General features: G+C 41.0%; 2 protein-coding genes across 16 annotated transcripts in view; one reads left to right on the top strand and one right to left on the bottom strand.

Annotated features, from left to right (window-relative positions):
- LOC107308493 (transmembrane protein 126A-like) overlaps positions 1–524 on the bottom strand; it is a 7,001-nt gene extending 6,477 nt beyond the window's left edge. The window contains exons 1-2 of one of the 4 annotated variants that reach the window (XM_015852430.1): positions 410–524; positions 85–154 (exon numbers count right to left, since the gene is read on the bottom strand). The gene's annotated coding sequence lies outside the window, so the exon portion shown is untranslated. The other 3 variants (XM_032442258.1, XM_015852432.2, XM_015852431.2) reach the window with 3 other exon arrangements.
- Positions 525–572: 48 nt separating this feature from the next.
- Positions 573–19,865, top strand: part of DLG2 (discs large MAGUK scaffold protein 2) — a 964,547-nt gene continuing 945,254 nt past the window's right edge. For 11 of the 12 annotated variants that reach the window (XM_032442240.1, XM_032442236.1, XM_032442239.1 and 8 more), the window contains exons 1-3: positions 573–686; positions 1,157–2,217; positions 15,934–16,065. In XM_032442240.1, coding sequence (XP_032298131.1) covers positions 2,199–2,217; positions 15,934–16,065 — 151 coding nt within the window. In that variant the 5' untranslated portion in view covers positions 573–686; positions 1,157–2,198. The remainder of the gene's footprint in view (positions 687–1,156; positions 2,218–15,933; positions 16,066–19,865) is intronic. The other variant, XM_032442233.1, reaches the window with a different exon arrangement.

Here is a 19,865-nt window from a genome sequence, read left to right as displayed (position 1 = left end):
TAAATCTTCCCTCTTTTAACTTAAAACCATTTCCCCGTGTCCTGCTATTGTCAGCAAAATGGGGAACAAAAGAGCAGCGCTCACCTGGGCTCAGCAGGTCCAGCTCAAGGTTTGAAGTCTTTTCCTTCTGTGTCGTTTAGATGGATACCCAGACCTGTTTGTGCGGTAAATCGCACATATAAGAGGAAACATTGCATTACTGACCTATAAGTGCCCTCAGACTCAGGCCAGACTCTAGGCCCAGCCCCACAGCTCGGCACTCATCTCAGTCCCGAAGGGTCCCCAAAGTACCACCAAGGCCACCGAGCTCCTACCCCACAACCAAGCGCTGGCCCCATCCGCCCGCCCGGCCTCACACCGCAGCTCCTCCCACCCCCAATACCCCCCAGCACGGACGCCACCATCTTACCGGCGATCATGTGAGCGGCGTGTTCAAGAGGCCGCCTCTCATTGGGTTTCCCTATGCAGCGCAGCACGGCGATATTCGACTGGCTGCTCCGTGTGGAGGGCGGGGGATCAGCGGCCGGCCGGGCTGGCGTTGCTAAGGGCGGCGGATGGCGGCGGTGCTGGCGGCGGCTCCTCCATGGAGACGGGGCTGAGAGGGACCCGGCAGCCGGCGGCCCAGACGCGGGGACTCCCCCTAGCGGAGCGCCGAGCCTTCCATGGGGGGAGGTCCAGTTCTCGGGGTAACCCGCTGACCCCTTAGGCCCCGCTCCCTCCTCAACCCTCGCCCCCTTCCCCTTCGCCTTCCTCGTCCAACCCTGCCTGCATCCTTCCTCCATCCCCTCAGCCCTGGCCCTGCCATCTGCTGTTCATCTTCTTCCTTACTCTGCCCCTCCGCTTCTCTCCTATCCATCCCAACCCTCTCTGCTCCAAATAACACCAGGCAGCCCCTTTCAGAGCTGGGGGGAGGAGGAGGGAAGGAGGGACGGGCACATCTCTGGTGATGTTCACCCCCTCCCTTCACACGTTCAGTTTCCATCTCCTAAAGAAGGCGATGTGAAGCCAAAGCCCTGTGCATGCAGCCCGGCTCCCCGTGTACGCAAGGAGAGCTCTCAGAACTTGCCCACCTTTTTCGTTGTTTTTCTTTTTTCCTTACGAGATAGATGAGGAAAATCGATCCCTGTTTTGTGTCTATTTGTTTTTTTTTTTCCAGAAAAAGGGAGAGAGAGACAGAGAGGCTCACGTCGATGCCAACCAGCTGCACTTCTGAGTGGGAAACTCTGGACTGATCTAATGGCTGGCTCTTTCTTTTAGTGATACTTCACGATCTCTGAAAATGAACCTTCTGTGAAGCTCTTCTCCTAATTCTCCTTATCCTGCTTTGACGAGGCGGCTGCCGTGCGAGGGAAGAAAATGGCACGAAGTAAATGACTCCGGTACAAAGCGATCTGCTTTGCCAAAGTGCCCAGTGAGCAGCACTGTCACTTTAATAATTCCAGGTCAAGGGATTGCTTTCCTCCTTTTCAATCCTCTCTTTTAATACATGGGAGGATCAGAGGGACGCTAAAGACCGTAAGGCTGGGTGGCTTGCAGATAATAAAAATGAAAGTGACTGGCTGGTGATTTCTATTGGGTAAGAGGGTGATACTGGAAGGCGGTGAGGAAAAAGGGACCTTTTCGGGCTGCCGTGTAATCGACACATAGCTAGCAAAATCCATTCAAGAAGTGAAAGAAGTTTAAAGAGTCACTTTGGATTGCTTTTTATCTTGCTCCTTATTTGGATTATTTGGGAGTTTTTATCCTGCAAATAATGTGTTCTTGAACGTGTACAGGTGGAGCGTTAAGACAACTGCCTAGAGATGGACTGTGCCTTAATTGTATTACTTAAAATCTTTTAATTTTCAAACTTTGCTGCCGGAAGAGGAGTTGCAATAGGGTTTTTGTATTGTCGAGGAGCATTTTCTCTTTATTTTAATAAAATCAAATATATTTTAAAGAAATTGAAAGCATCTCTTAAACATCCGAAAAGCTTTTTTTCCTCCCCCTCTCCTTTTTTTTCCCCCCCTTATTTGTGGGAAACATCGGAAATCCAATACAAGAACAGCAAGTATTGCTGGAAATGAAGACTGAAGCTGCATTTCCTAACTGAACTTTAAAGTGTTTTGCTCTAGATAGCCAGATCCTGATCTTGCAGTGCTCCATCGTTAATACCTGTAACTAAGTGCTTGCAACCAGATTCAGAAGTAGGAAGAAGAATGCCAGTCAAGAAGAAAGGTGGGCTATGAAGCTTCCTATCTCCTTTTGCATCTCCATTGTGTTAGATTGTTGATTTCTGCTGCTTATAATTTGAAATTAAAAGAGCTTTGCTGGGGGATTGAATTTGTTTTTCTTCTGCGCTGAAAATGGGAGGAAAATCTGTGCACTTACAGTAGGAATGTTTAAATGTCCTGGTGTTAAATGAGTCCTGTCAAACCTGGCCTTAGGTTTTTACTTTAGTATCAGCCCTCAGAGATCTTGAACAGGCACCAAGGGGAGAGTTTGGTGTTTGGTGCTGTGAGAATCCCCTCTTACAAACACTAATGACTTTTCAAACCATGGCTTTAGACTATTCTTTACCTGTTTGGCGGGTAAAGATCAGCCATTAGTAGCAGGGTAAGCAGAAAACTAAGCAAAATTTCAGTGCTATTCTTGAATAAAAGTTCCAGAGTTGTGTTTTGAAGAAGATTCAAACGCGTTTGTTTTGTTGTTTGTTCGTTTTAATTAGTTTTGGTTTGCATTTCTTAATCCAATATAAAAGTAAGATATCTATGACTGTAGTATGTTGGCAAGTCTATAATCAGAGCAAGTATAAAACAGCTTTGGAACATGTGGTTTCCAGTGTTCAGACAAGAACTGGGTCAAATTCATACTCTGAAAGCACTTGTAGACCTTGGGTTGTGTTTGGTCCCTGCAAAAGTGGGGATGCCAATAGGTTAAATGACAAACGAGCCTTTCCTATGCAGCTCAGCTCTCCAGCTGTCCTTGGAGTTGAGACATAGAATCATAGAATGAATTGGGTTGGAAGGGACATCCCTGGGTTTAACACAATTGTATGGGGGAAGGAGCAAAAAGTGAATATTTGACAACAGGAGTGGGAATGTAGGTAGTGTGATTTCTCATTATTTTCCTTATAGGTAATATACCCTCCGTGTTGGTTATGAGTTAACATTTACCATGTAAATAGTCATTGAAAACAAGATTGCTGGCAGTATTTTCAAACTACAAACAATGAATGAGATGTTGCGATTCTGTTTTAATAGATGACAATGCAGAAAGAAATTTTCAGAGCTGAATGGATCGTTGTCATTCATTAGAACTGTATGTATAATGGGAACGTATATGGAGGAGTATCGCTTTTAATTCATGCTGCTGTGCTGCAGACACATCACCCTAATATACTGTGAGGTCTTGCCTACTGTATATGGTGAAGTATGGCTGCCTTCTTGGTTATGATGTTAACTTTGAAACAGGTGATTGACACTGAGGATATCTCTGTGCCAGATGTTTTGCTGCATTTCAGTTTCAGAATAGTTTTCTAATATAGAATATAATATATTCTAATATAGAATAGGATTCTGGGGGGTGAAATCATAGGGGCTCCTTTATGTAGGAAATTAGATTGGTAATCTAATCTGGCTGTAAAAATCAGTGCATTCCTTGTTTGTTTCTAGATAGTCTGTTTCAGTCTGAATGGACATCATGGGTTTTAATTTCCCCTTCTGTCATAGAATCGCAGGATGGCTTGTATTGGAAGGGACCTCACCTAGTTCCAACCCCCTGCCCACTGAGAATAGATGCTTTGACAGCTTCTCTGAAAAATTTTGTATTATTACATAGAATCATAGAATGGCCTGGGTTGAAAAGGACCACAATGATCATCCAGTTCCAACCCCCTGCTATGTGCAGGGTCACCAGCCACCAGACCAGGCTGTCCAGAGCCACATCCAGCCTGGCCTTGAATGCCTGCAGGGATGGGGCATCCACAGCCTCCTTGTGCAACCTGTTCCAGTGCATCACCACCCTCTGGGTGAAAAACTTCCTCCTAATCTCCAAAACCTCCCCTGTCTCAGTTTAAAACCATTCCCCCTTTTCCTATCACTATCAGCATGCTGAAGTTGCCAGTGTGAATGTATTTGAGTGTTACAAATGTATTTAAGCATGCAGGATTACAAATGTTAGTGAATCAGCAGCTTTACTGTTATCTCATATGACATAATTTATGGCATTTTTGGCAAAATTAAGTCCATGCAATAGACTTCCTAAATGTAATTAAAAGCTTTCTGACAACTTGAAACATACTATCACCAAACCAAAAACCCAAATATCTGCTTCTGTTACAAGTAATCCATTACTATTCCTATGGCCAAAGGCGGCTCAGAGTGTTTTCCCTCTGTTTTCTGTTCCCATTTGTTTGCTTTATGCTTTTGCCAGTACTTTGTGTCCAACTTGTTTCCGCCTTCTGCTGCTGCTGATTTATTTTCCCTTTCTGATCATAAGTATTTGGGAGTTCACTTCTTCTGTCTTCCTCTCCCATGCCATCTGTAGAAATCTCAGTGGGACGCTTGCTTCTAGGCTGTGCGAAATCATGCATTGCAATAGCAGCAGTAAGAACGGGATCATCCCTCTGCATTTCAGAACTTCTCTACGTGATGCTATTTTGAATTCGATCAAAATATTGTCCTAAAATTGATAGCCCTGCCCTGTTTAGGCAGGAAAAATAGTTTAATTGTAACAACATTTATAATTTAGAGCAAGCTCTGCTTTCTTTTGTACATGGAGAAAAGGGCTTGCTGCTGATTCTGATCTTGTTTATGTCAATGTGTGATTGCCTCTGCCTGATGTGCTGGAGTTACATGATTTTCTCTTCTCAGCTTACTCTGGAGGGAAACAGGGCTCTGTGTTCCCAAGAGCACTGCGTGCTTGCTGCCAACCTCAGGGGAAAAAATAGGACAAAGAAACAAGTCTGGAAAGGGAGAGTGAAGTACCGTGTGGATGTGGAATGTGCTCCCTCTGGAGAAGGGATGAGAATGTTGCAGGGATGCATGTGCCGCTGTTAGTGATTCAAGCAGTGGCTGTTCTCTTTAGCTTGTATTGTTTACATCGTTTGATGTGAAATTTTAGGTGTCAAACTCAACAGTTGTTTTTACCCACAAAGTGATTTGTGGCACAGCACCATTTGGAGACGGTGTAGGATGAACAAATCTGAGAAGTAAATGGATTCGTTAGGGTCCCTTCTCACTGGTGACAGGAGGAGGGGAAATGGCCTCAAGTTGCACCAGGGTAAGTTTAGGTTGGATGTTAGGAAACACTTCTTTACCGAAGGGGTAGTTAAACACTGGAATAGGCTCCCCAGGGAGATGGTTGAGTCACCATCCCTAGATGTATTTATGAGCCATTTGGATTTGGTGCTCAGGGATATGATTTAGCAGAGAGTTGTTAGAGTTATGGTACTATGGTTAGGCTGCGGTTGGACTTGATGATCTCTAAGGTCTTTTCCAGCCTGAGTAATTCTATGATTCTGTGATTATTTTCTCTTAATTTGTGCTCTTGCTTTCACAAATAAACTAGTGTATGTTTAAAGACAACTGTTCATTAAAAACTTAGGGAACTTCTTGAGGAGAGCTTCACTTCCAAATGAAATAGTACTGACATCTGGAAGAACTTTATTAAGCTAGGATAGCTTTTCATATGGTTTTTACGTTTCTCCTTCCCCTCTCTCTCAGAGCTGCTTAGCCCTTTTGATTTTTGTTAGCTCTAATGCAATGTATACATATATATATATACACACTTATATACACTTGTAAGTGCATGAATGTTGGTTTCATGCACAAAATACTGAATATCGTAAAATGTTACTGCAGCTCCTTCACATCTTTCATAGTGACAGAGCAAAGTAGATCCACGCTTCTCTGTGAAGGAGAGACCAGATTCCAGTCTTGAACCCTGCTTGCAATTGATGTGGATGTGGCAGCGACTCCCATGTAGATTCATTAAGGTTGGAGAACACCTCTAAGATCACCTAGTCCAACCATCAGCTCATCCCAACCATGGCTACTAACCATGTCCCTCAGTGCCACATCTCTAAAGGAGAAGTCAGAGATTGGCACAGGCTGCACAGGGAGGTGGTTTAGTCACCATTCCTGGAGGTGTTAAGAAACGTTTAGATGTTGTACTGAGGGACATGGCTTAGTGGGGAAATGGTGGTGGTAGATGGATGGTTTGACAGGATGATCTTGGAGGTCTTTCCTAACCTTGGTGGTTCTATGCTTCTGTCTCCACAGTTCTTCAATGCCTTTATAGTCAGTGACTCCACCACCTCCCTGGGCAGCCTATGCCAATGCCACACCAACTCTTACTGAGAAGAAGTTTTTTCCTAACATCCAAGCTGAACCTCCCCTGCTCAGCTTAATGCCATTACCTCTCCTGCTATTGCTGTTACCTGGGAGAAGAGGCCAACCCCCACCTCTCCATCACCTCCTTTTAGACATATAAGGTCTCCCCTGAGCTTCCACTTCTCCTAAATAAATCTTTAGATACTTGGCTGCACATAGAAAGGAGTTCTGATTCTTTTTAGCCTAGAATAATTTATTTTTCATCTTACCTCTTGTATAAGGAAACGCTTTCAAGGCCATATTAAGGCAACCAACAAGAAGAATTAAAAAGCATTGCTCTGATCCCATGGGGGCTACAACTACCATTTAGGAGAATCTGCTAGATGTGCTTTAGGAAATGCCAAATATACAGTGATAATGCTAATTTTACGTGTCTGGTGTGTTGAAAGGAAGAGGTCTAAAACCAAACTGAGCAGGAATTCTTAAAGCAAGATATATTACGGGCCAGGAAATTTAGCTTCTGTTAATGTACTGGAGTTCTTTGTGCACCGTGTTTCATTTTAAATGACATAGTTTTAATTTAGAATTGTAACTTCTGGTGCTCACAAGTGTTAATGGACACAGTTCGGTCTCCTTACAGCCTACTAAGAAGGAAATCCATTAGGTAGTGAAGTGGGGGATTTTTGTTTCCCTTTTCCTTCTAGTAACATTACAGGCTGTTTGTCATTTCAGCTGCTGAATAAATGTTCTCAAATAAATACATGGCTAAAAAGCCACGTTTTTTCTTCTTAGTTATTGCAGCGAATTGATGGGGAACAGTGCAAAGATGAAGGCTGGCTTTACAGGCTGGGGAAAGAACAGTTATCCAAGAGTGGGACATGTAACAGAAAATTGCTCTCTAAGGTTTGTAGAGGGAGCACAGGGCAACCACACTGACCGAGGTGGCTCAGTGAGATGATGCTCAGCCTCTTTTAAATGTTAGTCTGAATTAAAAACATCACATCTTCTGAGGTCTTTATGAGAGCTGACGTGCGTTCCATGAGTGCTATAAATTAACAGCATTTGTTATTTTTGTGGGGAAAAGGGACATAAATTGTTGTACTGTTAGTCACTAGAATTGGAAGCAGCCATACTGTGATAGAGACAAGAGGCAGCTGTGCATCCTCTCCTCAGTTCCCATTAAATGCATATTGCATTCAGTGGAAGAAATGCTATCTTGCATGATAAGCACTTTCTTTTTTCCTTCTCAGCCTCCTGTCTTTCCTTCTGAATTTGTTCCAGATGGCAAAGTTAGATGTCAGTGGGTGACCATAGGGGGGGAGAAAGATGAATTCATACCTGGTTCCAAATATGATATAAGGGGATTTTGTAGCCGCTGCTTCAGCAAAATGAGAATCACTGCCTTAGTCAGTTTTGCTTATTTTAATGAGATCCCAACAAGTTCTTGCTTTGCACAGGTATTGCGTATCTGTTTCGCTGTAGTATCTCATTTCATTTGCCCTAGGTTAAAACAATGCCAAACAATATCTTTATAAAAACAAAGATCATGTTTGCTATTGCCATATTCATCCCAGAAATAGCCAGGGCTGCCTTGACCTTGGGAACTGTTAAAGAGGGTCCAGAGGAGGGCCACAAAGATGATCAGTGGGCTGGAGCACCTTCCCTATGAAGACAAGCTGAGGGAGCTGGGCCTATTCAGCCTGGAGAAGAGAAGGTTGTGGGGTGACCTCATTGCAGCCTTTCAGTACCTAAAGGGAGCCTACATACAGGGGAGTCGACTCCTAGAAAGGGTAGATAACAGCAGGACAAGGGGAAATGGTTTGAAGTTGAAGGAGGGAAGACTAAGGTTGGATATCAGGAGAAGTTCTTCACTGTGAGTGATGAGATGCTGGAATGGCTGCCCAGAGAGGTTGTGGATGCCCTGTCCCTGGAGGTGTTCAAGGCCAGGTTGGATGGGGCCCTGGGCAGCCTGGTCTGGTATTAAATTTGAAGGTTGGCAGCCCTGCCTATAGTAAGGGGGGGGGGATTGGAGCTTGATGATCGTTCAGGTCCCTTCCATCCCAAGCCATTCCATGATTGTATGACCTGATGGGTGATGGCAGTTCTAACCAACATCACTGTACCCTACTGGAGCAATTCCAGTCTCCTTCCAGCAGAGCTCTTGGATTTGTGCACTGTACTTGAGCACTTGCAGGTAGATGCATGCTAAGCTGTGCTCTTAAAGAGTAAAAATCCCATCACAGGTAACCCAAACAGATTTACAGATTTAATTGCCAAACATTCTAAACGTAGCTTCCTGTTGTTGTCCATAGGGATGTGTTTTGTTCATCAGCTCGGAGTCTCTACTCTCATATAAAGGTTCTCAAATGAAAAACTCCAAAGTGGTCCTGGATAAATGTGAGCTCGCACTGTGTGTTTTGGTAATAAATGAAAGCACAATGTCATTCCATTCTATTCCACTTTATGTCAGTGTTACTGGATTAGATCTGAATTTTCTTAATTCCACATTGTTTACTTTCATGTGAAACAATACTTCTGTTGTATGAGGTTTGGAAGTTCCTTATTCTGGAACAGACGCCTTTCTGTTCACTTTCTGCCTCATTCCAGTTCTCACATTTACATTAATTTTGATTTTGGATGTTCTTTTAAAGCAAAAACATCCACAGCAGCTGCATGGTGGAACTCCTGGTTTTCACTCTTACAACTATACATCAAGTTCCACTAGTCTTGTGTATGACACACAACTAGATTGTAAGCTCTCCAACCAGGGCTCTTGACTGTTTTTCTGTGGCTGTTAAGCCTTGTCAAGTTGCTTTTATTTTACTGCATAGATAAGAGGTTTTCATTCGGTGTTACATCGTTTTGGGGGTGTGTGGCCTCATTTTCATTCTGTCTTCGTATTTGCATCACTGATTTTTACACTTGGGTTTGAACATTGTGGCACTTGAAAGGCAGAAATTAGAAGCTCGGGTGAAGCTAATTACACTTGTTGGGTTTTTCTAATTCTAGAAGGGTTTCAGGGCTCCAGAACCTGTTCTTTTTAAGGGCTAACAATCTGTGTAGCTGGGACAAGAAATGTGAGAAAAACATCACCTGCAAGCAGGCCCCACATTGCCTTCAATGTAGCTGGGAAAAGAGCTCACTATGAAATGGGAATGGCCCCACTGGGATCAGCAGCTGATAACAGCAGCTGAAGCCTTCAGCTACCCTATCAGCTTCTGAACCCTTCTGCACTTCCTAATTAGATCCTAGTAGATACCAGGTCCCTGAACGAGCCAATGGTGAGGGATAAGTGGGCTCTTTCTTTTCATAAAGATAAAATGGTGATACGGAAAGCAAACAGATTATGCACTAATTATTATATTATTATTATTTTTGGAGAGTTGATTGTAGGTTTACAGGAAGAGGTGAGTAGAGAGGAGTGATGTCTGTGGGGCTGCAGGGTAAGCTATTCCCATGTGCTCAGATGGAGCTGGGGGCATTAGGAACACAGCTTTGGTTGCAAGGTGCTTTCCCTTCAGCAGAAATGATAGAGAAAAGTCTGGTTTTAAAGTGAGCCAGTCCCCCTGCCTGATCTTTCTATAGTTATCCTGTTCCTTGTGTAAGTACCTTTAATCAAGTTTAGAGGAGTATATTTAACACTTAAAGAAAAAGAAAGAAAGGGGGAAGGTAGTGGTTAAACAGAACAGATGTATGGTTACGCGTTGTAAAACCAAGATACTCAGACAGCATGTTTACATTGCAGCTAATCAGCATTGAAGACTGAATTTGTTCTTAAAAACCCAAAAAGTCTGATTCTTAACAAACATGCTAAAAGAATCCCAAAGGGAACTCAGGCATCTTTTATTCCATTTATGTTCGAGCTGTGCTTCATAAAGCTGACAGTCCTCTTCAGCTTCACCCACCAATCTGTGCTCTGTGGCATTACTCGATCATCAGTCAGGGTTTTGAAACTGTGCTTTAAGAGAAATATAATTCCAAAAGAGAGAATAAAAGGCTTTGGAAATGTAAACAGTGAACCAAATTTGCAAGGACTGGAATGGGTTAGCCTGGAAAGGAGACTGAGCAGGGGAGGGATGTGACAAATCACACTGCATAGAGCAGGCTATAAAGGGAGCGATGGTTTGTTTTCTATGTTGGCACCTGGAGGACAAGAAGTAACTTGTCCTAAATTATAATAAGAAAGATGGAAATTATGTATGAAATAATAAAAAATTAAATATATATATGTATCAGTTGCATCTTTAAGTGCTGAAATTAGCTGCTTTGCAGGAGGTTAGCAGTGAAGTTAGGTCCTGCCCAGCAGGGAGGTAAATAGAAAAGCCCTAATGGGGCTCCTTCAGGCTCTGTGTATCTGCAATTTCCGTTGCTCAGAGCATCCAGCTGACAGATCGCAGTGTAATTCCTGCCTTTCTCAGCAATCTCACTTGCAGAACGTTTAGCCCTGCTCCCTGCATCTTTTTCACAAATCAGTATTCTGGGAGAAGAGGCTGCTGTGCAATTTCTACCACTTGATTGCTGCCTTTTGCTCTGACTGGAACACAGAGAGCTGCAGGAACACAACTGCATGTTAACACAGCTCTGTGCAGGGCTCTTGACCTCCTTCGAGTCCAATCTCACTTGGCGTTTGGATGTTTTAGCATAGCTGTGTGTGCAGTGTTGCTCTGTTCTCTAAAATGTGCTGTTGTACTTGCACAGCAGTTCTTGCTGTAAATCTGAGCCATTCCTGGGCTGCTAAAAGCATCAAGGTCTGAAGTGATAACAACTAACCTGCTCCTAAATTTATGTTTTGCAGGAAGACAGAGAATTCACAAAGGTTAATTTCAGAAGGTTATTGCTTCTTTATAATGGAGAGTGTGTGCTTTCTCAGTAGGGTGACTCAAAGCAAAATCTTAACTTTACATCTCATTCCTTGAAAGAAGGTCTCTCCGCAGACTCATGTTTAATCTTCATAGCCCTGTAGCAGCCGTCCCTGGCTGCTCCTCTGCTTCCTAGAAGCTGAAGCCACTGCAATAAGCCTGCCTGCCTGCCTGGTAATGACTTGTGTGATCAACCCCCCTTTTTCTGTCCATAGTAGGACAGTAGATGGGTTTACTTGCCACGCAAGCAACCAAGAATTGTTATTTTTAACCCTTTTACTTGTTTGTTGGGAATGCTCAGCACACTCGGTGATAGTATTTCTCAGATACACCATATCTTATGTTTCCTCAAGGTTGCATAACCCAGATGGTGTCTCTCTGTGCAATCTGATAGTTTTCTTTTTGCATCTCATTTATGTATGTACATGTATTTATATCATGATAGCCATTTCTATAGTAATTCTCAAGGCTTTTGCAGCATTGTAACTTCCAATCTGTATTTTTCTCAACCTTCTTGGTACACTGTTTCCTATGTTTCTTGCAATAATTTAATTGGCTTATGCCTCCAGTTCAGAAACTTCACATTTCCTGTAGGAGTTCTGCAGTCCAGGTCTGTGTACAGACCATGGTGTTCTAATAGGATTCATTCCTTTGTGCTTGCTGTTGTACGTGGAGATGAAGAAAGATAAACGAGTGGCTGATGGCTGAGGCTTGGATCAGACCCGGGGATGTCTGGGACATAAAAGAAAATATTGCATGCCCTTCCTTTGATCTATGAGAACTCATTTCAAAATTGTGAGGTCTCCAGAGCACAGGATCAAATTAGGATCTCAAAATGACAGTGGCAAGGGAACAGTGTTTGCTCAGACCTCTGGGTGTTCTGTCAGTGCTCATCTAAAGTAAGGCTTAGATACTTTTACTTGGTAAAAGTAGTTTTGGAGACCCTTTTCATTTGGAGTTATTGAAGTTCACTGTGAATACTTCCTTGCACTCTTTCTCAGCGCTCTGATTACGTTTCTCACTTCTATTTTGGCTGCTGCCTTTTTCCTCCCCCATTCTTCATGCCCTTTCCAGCTTTACTGCCCTACATTTTCCCAATTCTGATTCTCCAAAGACTGGAAAGAGTCTCTTGATATGTCGGCGTGTTTTTGTTTCTATTTTTTTTTTTTTAAAGTCACCTATGCAATTACTTTGAAAAACAGAAGTAATTAAAATCCCTTTCTGGAAAGAGAGTGAGGAAGTTCTTTACTATGAGAGTGTTGAGATGCTGGAAGCCTGTGGAAGCAGAGAGGCTGTGGATGCCCTGTTTATCCCTGGAGGTGCTCAAGGCGAGGTTGGATGGGTCCCTGGGCAGCCTGGTCTAGTATTAAATGTGGAGTTTGGTGGCTCTGCCTGTGGATGGAGCTTCATGATCCTTGAGGTCCATTCCAACCCAAGCCATTCAAGCCATATTTAATGCCAATAAAGGGAAAGAAATGCAAATATGCTACTAAACTTACTGAGAGACTATTTGAGGTTCTGAGCAAATCTGGTGCTCTCTGTGTGTCAGCGGTCACTTGACACTGCCTTGTGATGCAGAGTGCTTTTAACCATCTGTCTGCAGTCTCTTGCACGTACAAGGCCAATTTTTCCAGTTCCTACTAGGTCTGGCATCATATTTTGCTCTTATTTTCTCTCCATTTTTTAAACCGTCTCCTATCACAGCAGGAATTGGAAGGCAGCAACAGCTCTCAGGAGGTTTGTGGGTATTCAAAGCACAGCAGTTTTTCTAAGATAATGATTGGTGTTGGCTAGTATGCTGTCGTTATGGTTTTGTGGTGTCCAGGAGGACATACAGGGGATTGAAAATATGGATATAACAACATTTCTTTGAATTATGGCAGATTTCTGTCTTCTCTTTTTTGAGTCATGGTTTGTGTTTTGAGAGAGGAGCTTCTCAACAACTGGTTCTGAGTCAGTATTCTCACGTAGCTTCAATTAATTCAATCAAATCTTTCCCAATTTAATTAGTGGGATTCATAGTTATTCCTAAATTAGCTTCAAAAAGACCTGTGGCTGTTCAGCCTGGGAGACCTGAGAGAAGCCTTTCCTTATCTGGAGAGGTGTTGTAAGAAAGAATGGGACAGACTGTAGCGGGGTGTGTGGTGAGAAGACAAGACGAAATGGTTAGAAACTGGATTTGGGGTGGTCCTTTGCTGAGCTTGGAGTTGGACTCAGTGGCCCTTGTGGGTCCCTTCCAACTGAGGATGCTCTGTGATTCTGTGCCAGGTGTTTCAAAGCACACAGCAGAGCTTGTTCCTTTCTGGTGCTGCAGCTGTGGGGTTGGTCATACCAATATAAAGTACTTTTATAGTAATAATTCTGATTTCAAAGCGTTTGTGTGCTTGTTTTGCTGAGCAGCTGTATGAGTGTCCTCATAAACACACTGAAGGTGTACACCTGCACCATGCAGTCACGTAACTCAGTTTTGTTGTACAAAATTCCATTAAGATTTCCAGTCCCCTATACACTAATTTATCCAGAAGTGGAGTGTCCACCTGTGACATTTTCAGTGAACAAATTGAAACTCTTTTTTTTTTTTTTCTGTGTCTCCTTGCTTATATGGATGTACAGTGGTTCTAAAATCAAGCTGTAAAGAGCAGGAACATGGCAAAGATCCTGAATCAAACCAGAAGATAAAGGAATTGTCTAATTCCAGGTAGTGATTAGCATTGTATGTGGCATGCAGATCTCAGATATGGACCCTGAGGCATAGCTAAGATAGAATTGATTTTTACATCATCACATCAAAGGTAATGATAAAGAAAATTAATTACAGAATTTCCTTTCTTGCCTTTAATATTTGAATTGTTATGAATGGTTATGAATGGTTTTGTGCATTGCTTCCTCCACCCCAAAAGCTCCAGCTTGGAAAGGACCGTTTGTAGTGCAGCATCCTGGGGAGAAAGCAGTCGTGCACAAAGGCTTGTTCTAACCTAAGGAGAACTGATCTCCTTTGTGTGTTGCAACCAGTAATTTTTGAGGGTGATTCATAGTGGGATCCTAGCCCAGATATTCTGAACTGGCCTTTAAAAGAGCTGATTTTTCTCTCTATATTTTAAGTAGGCCCTATGCTCAATATCTGCTTTAGGTTATAGCCAGGCAGTTGCCAAACCCTTGTGACAGCTCTCAGAGGAAGTAGTGGTCACTCCAGGTGGGATTGCAGCAGAGATCATAGAGTCATAGAATTGCTCAGGTTGAAAAAGACCTTAAAGACCATCAAGTCCAACTGCCACCTAACCATACTACCCTAACTCTAGGGTATCTAAAGATCTATGAGTTCCTTGTAGTAGGAATGTCTACACTGCTACAGAATGTTCGCTAATCAGACATATGGGATACATGCATATGTATTTATATGCATTCATAATTAAATATATGCATTCAATTCCTATTCCTTTTTTCTTCATTGTGTTTTTCTCTGATAAAATGCTTGTGATCAGACAGAATTCTATGAGGTGTGAGGAAAGAAATTACAGCTTCCTTAACATTCATCATTCATTAAATATTTCCCTTTTTCCAACTGGAGAATGGTATCAGCTGACAGAGCAGCAGTTACGTCTCTTGCCATACTGTGAACTCATTCAACTGTCACACCACACTACAAGGATCCCATTCAAGATCCTTGGCAAATACTATCAATTTTTATGTAAAGAAAAACAAGTTTGCTTTCAGATATTTAGAAAAAAATAAAAAGCATTGATAAAGGCGATCTATTTTGCCTTTCCAAGCATTTTGCCAGAACTTCATTGAGTTTAATCTAGCTCAAGAATCTGCACGTACCCAATAATTAAGCTAAGTAGAATTTTATGATAAGAAGTTTAAATTGAGGCAATTGTTTCATTGCAATTATTCATTTTCATTTCTTTAACTGCTTGGGAGTCTTAATGCACACTTGGTGGCAATAGAATTACAGAAGTGTGTGCAAACATCTCAGTGTCATTTATAGGTATGTGGACATTTCTGCTTAGGATGAGTGAAAGAAAGGTGAAGTCTAATTCTGATTCTAATTCCCAGCACTTTATTGTATGTATAAAATGATGATGTTTGGATTTCATACAATTTTGTGACGTTCATGCTCTTGGCAAATGGTTATACTAAAACAATAGCAGCAAGAAGAGAGCTCTGTTTTCCTGGGCTCCTACAGAAGGCTGGATTGCTACACTTGAGCCAACACATGAATGCAAGTCTGTTATCAAAATCTCATTTTTAACCAAAGAGGTAGATAGCAATTATATGTATTGAGGGAATAAAAATAGCCCTCTTGGACACCCGCCTTTCAGATACATTTGCTATTCAGAGGACAGAGAAACTGAATGCTTCAGATGCCAAGCAAAGACTTTCATGTCTTCTCTGAATATGTTTTAAGGCCAGTTTTCCTGAACAAATATCCATAATGGTTATTGCCTATAATTATGTAGCTTCTGCAAATTGTAATTTGATTCAAAACCCATAACTTCCAGCTGGTTTTGGATAAAGGAAAGTTAAACATTTGTAGACGTTATTCAAAAGATATGCAGTAATCTTCCTGTTTTAGTGTTGGGTTATGCTCTCCGTTTTGCTTATGTTGTAATGCTCATTGCATGCACCTCATGCAAAACTATTTGATGTTAATATTCCTTACATGTGTGAACAATGCCTTTAGAAATGGGGTTCCTATCTGGGTGTTTTGATGCTTCCCAGAGTGAATAAAAACTGTCTTTGTACTTGTTCATTTCTAGATACTGACCGAGCTCTGGTGCTTCTGGAAGAATATTGTAAAAAACTAAAGAAGCCAGAAGAGCAACAACTGAAAAAAGCCATCAGGAAGGTGATGGGCATCTTTAAGAGCAGCTTGTTTCAGGCTCTTCTAGGTAGGTACTAATATTTAGTGCTATGCATGTGCTCTTGAAGGCCAGACCTAGGTCAGACGTAGTAACTTCCCTCTTATAATTTAATTTGTGTTTATAAGGCAACAGCATGCCGAGATGATTTTTCCAGTTGCTCTGTGAGGAAAATTGCTGTCCTGATATTTCAAAGGTATCACCTTATTAACTGTAATGGAAAGTGCAATGAAAAATTGATGCAAGATAGGGCATTGAATGGTCGTTCCTAAACCTTGCCTCTTCCCTTTGTTTAATGGAAATTGTTGAACAAGAGTAGCACATAACTGTTCATGCGAACTGGAATGTGAAGCTGCATCTCCACACAGGTAAATGGATACAGTTCCATAGATTTTGCTGGTGCAAAATGTCATCTAAAGTCTTTGTGTCTTTTGCATTATGTTTTTATGAGAAGAGCCAACCAGAGAAGCTCAGAACTTAGTGAAGAAAATTGCTCAAGGACACAGTGAATGTTTGAGTGAATGTTCCCATCCATGACAGTGTTCAAATAGACAAGTTGGTGTATCACCCAGTTTTGTTCCATTTACTTGAGTGTCCCTCCTTCACCTTGTAAATGACAGCTTATGTTCAAATGGAGTGCTTGGTGTGTTAGAGATTTATGTAAAATAACTTCCTTGAGTTACAATATATAAAATAATGCCTTTATGGTCATGAACTTCTACCATGAGTGCATGTGCTGCCAGTCCTGGTGTATGGTGACAGTAGTTTTGTCATCCTTGCTCTGCCGGTCTCTTCCCTGTCACTCACATTGCATTTTCTCCTCAGTTTTTCATTTCTTCACAAAAATGTGTAATTTTTGTGCAGATTTAGTAGAAGAGAGCATTTCTTAACACAAACGACAGCTGTTGAACCACATGTATCTTGAAGTTTTGGTTGTTTGAATCCAGAGCACCTGTGCGTGTCGCAGAGCTATAAAGTGTAGCAGTTAGGGAAGTAATTGGTTTTACATCATAAAAGTAGAAGCACATCAGTATCAAGCTACGTCTGTTAAAATGAAGGAGGTCTGGGAAAAAATTACATTAAGGTTGAATATAAAGACCAAAGAAAATATTTTTATTGCCATTATAACTGATTGAGGAATACAGTGGTATGGAAGTGAGACATAATTTTAATTCTAGGCCCTTGGATGTCTTTACCTTGCTTGCTTGTATAAAAGAGATTTCAGAATTGCAAAATGTGTTTGAAGTTTCTCATGATTACGTTTGGTTGGTCTAGATTCTGGAATAACATGGAAGAATGACCTCTCAATATTTTAAGCGTGGACGATGAATGTTATTACGCAATCAGTAATGATGTTGTTGCATATTCTTTACGAAAACCCATATCATTTCCATTTCATCTATTTTAGCTTCCCATCATAGTTTGTTTCATTCACCTGTAAGTCAGACAGTATGAGCAATTACTGAAAGCAAAGCTCTTGGCCTTATTTAATTTCTCTATGACTAAAGTACATTTGTTTCCATATTTACAGAATGTCTGGATATTTTGACCTACTAATAATACTTAGATATAATTTTCTGAATGTGATTTTTCAACACTTTCCAAAATTTGATCTCATCTTTATAATGGTCTAATGTATTATTGGGAATTCATTGACATTTTGATTATTTAGGCTGTAACTGTTACCAAAAAAAACCCCACATTCTTTTTTTACAGAAATGTTAACCTGGATGCATAATGCCCAATCCCACCACCTATAAAGTCAGTACTGTTTCAAGCTCCAAATTCAATTCTTGTAGGTCTTGCAGCTTCAGTAGAACTTGATTCCTTTAGAAACAAACCCAGCTATTGTAACCTTCCCTGTCCTTTACACCTATGTTCAACTCTGGTTAGCTTCCAAAGTTCATTAAAAATCTGTAGGATATCTTTGACTATTCCAAGAACCAATAAGGAGGAATAAATAGAGCTAGAGGTGCTTTTCAAATCTGAGCACTGAGGTTGATGTGTTGTCTGCTTCCTTTTGCTCTGAACGTTATGCCCGTGTGATTTGATTCTACCAGCTGTGTTTGAACTTGGGCTCTCATTGTGCATCTGATTGTTTTTTTTTACTCTTCCGTGCATTTAAGAAATACCAATTGCTGACTTTACAAGTAACGAGAGAAAAGTAAGACACATTCTACACATGGATGAATGGACAGCAAAGATGGAAGTAAAATGTCTGTAAGTGTTTTACAAAAGGATTATTGATGGATTGTCCTCCTGCATTTTAATTTGGGTTCAAAGCATCTCCTTTTCCCTTAAGGCTGTTCTTGTTGCTGGACTTCTTGTTAGCATTGCTGTGTTGAGTTACAGCTGAATTAGTTGCCAAGAGGCACATTTTCAAAGCAAGACGTGGAGCTGCAGTCTCTGAAGCCCTTTTATAATCAAGTGGCCCAAACACAATTCTTTGAAAATCCAGTCAATCCAAATTGTTTTCACTAAAAAGACTGTACTAATCCTTCTATGCATGGCAAGAAGAGAAGTTAAAGTACTGTTGCTACTCTGAGCTCGTAAGGATTCTGGCTTTCTAGCTACATGGCATCAAATCCACGGGATCCTCTCAAATTGTAGCATGTGTTGCTGTGATGGGACCATTCATTTTTTCAGAAGTTACCCTCTAAGGAAAAGGAAATGAAACCTGCAGAAATCCAAATGCTTTGTTTGTTCGGATCATCTCTTAATGGGGCATCTTGAAGCCCCAGAGATAAGAGAGAGGAAAACCAGGGAAGAGAATAATAACAAACATCTGGACATGTCAAAACTACAAAACATTTTTTCTTATCCCAGTTCTGTTCTTTATGAGGAAAGCATGGTTTAGTATAATGCATTTCTAAAATCCTCTGCTACATATATGCCTAGTCTCCATTTCATTAAGAAAAGTGCATCATTTGGCAGCTTAGAAGGCTGTTCTGTGAAATGGGAATGGATGAAAGAGGGTTATGTCAGAATTGGGTTTTTGGGGGCTTGGTTTGTTTTGTTGTGAGGTTGTTGTTGGGTTTTTTTGCTGAGTGCATCTCTATAAAACATCATTTTGTTTCTAGCAGGAATTAAAGTGCCACAAATAGCTGTAATCATCTTAGGCAGTATTAGGTACAAACTAATCTCGATAGGTTTTCTAAAATTCGGATAAACCCAATCTGTGGAAGATGACGTATTTCCTGAGGACTTTTAAACCAAGTCTTAGCTTTTTTTTCCCCCTCATGCTTGCATAACTTTCCTTATTTTATTTTATTTTATTTTATTTTATTTTATTTTATTTTATTTTATTTTATTTTATTTTATTTTATTTTATTTTATTTTATCTTATTTTATTTTATTTTATTTTATTTTATTTTATTTTATTTTATTTTATTTTATTTTTTAATAGCATTGTACCGTTTCTGCAAATTAATATGAATGTTATCAAACTGCCTGCGCTATCACCTTTAAATAAGCCCTGTTACAATGATCTATGTTAAAAGAGACATTTTTTGTGTGTGTGTTCTGTGACAGTATAATTTAGCAGTCATTGGTATCCAGACTTCCATTGATCTGCATCTTATGGTCCTCAGTATTACTAGAGAGTGATACAGGACAATCAAGAATATATATAAGGGGTCATAAAATACAGCCATTTATTTCTTCAAGAGACCCTAAGCATGTGACAGTTTCTTTTAGTTATTTTAGGATGTTTTAAACTAGTAAAACAAACATTAGGACAATGAGCATGAAAATGACAGTGTGGTTTCCAATGGCTTAACCTTAGTTCTATTGACTTTAGTACTGAAGAAGCTGTGTGCTGTGGCTGAAGC

This window comes from Coturnix japonica, chromosome 1 (assembly GCF_001577835.2).
Source record: "Coturnix japonica isolate 7356 chromosome 1, Coturnix japonica 2.1, whole genome shotgun sequence".
Classification (NCBI taxonomy): domain Eukaryota; kingdom Metazoa; phylum Chordata; class Aves; order Galliformes; family Phasianidae; genus Coturnix; species Coturnix japonica.
Note: the sequence above shows the minus strand (reverse complement) of the source record. Positions and strands in the feature narration are given on the sequence as shown.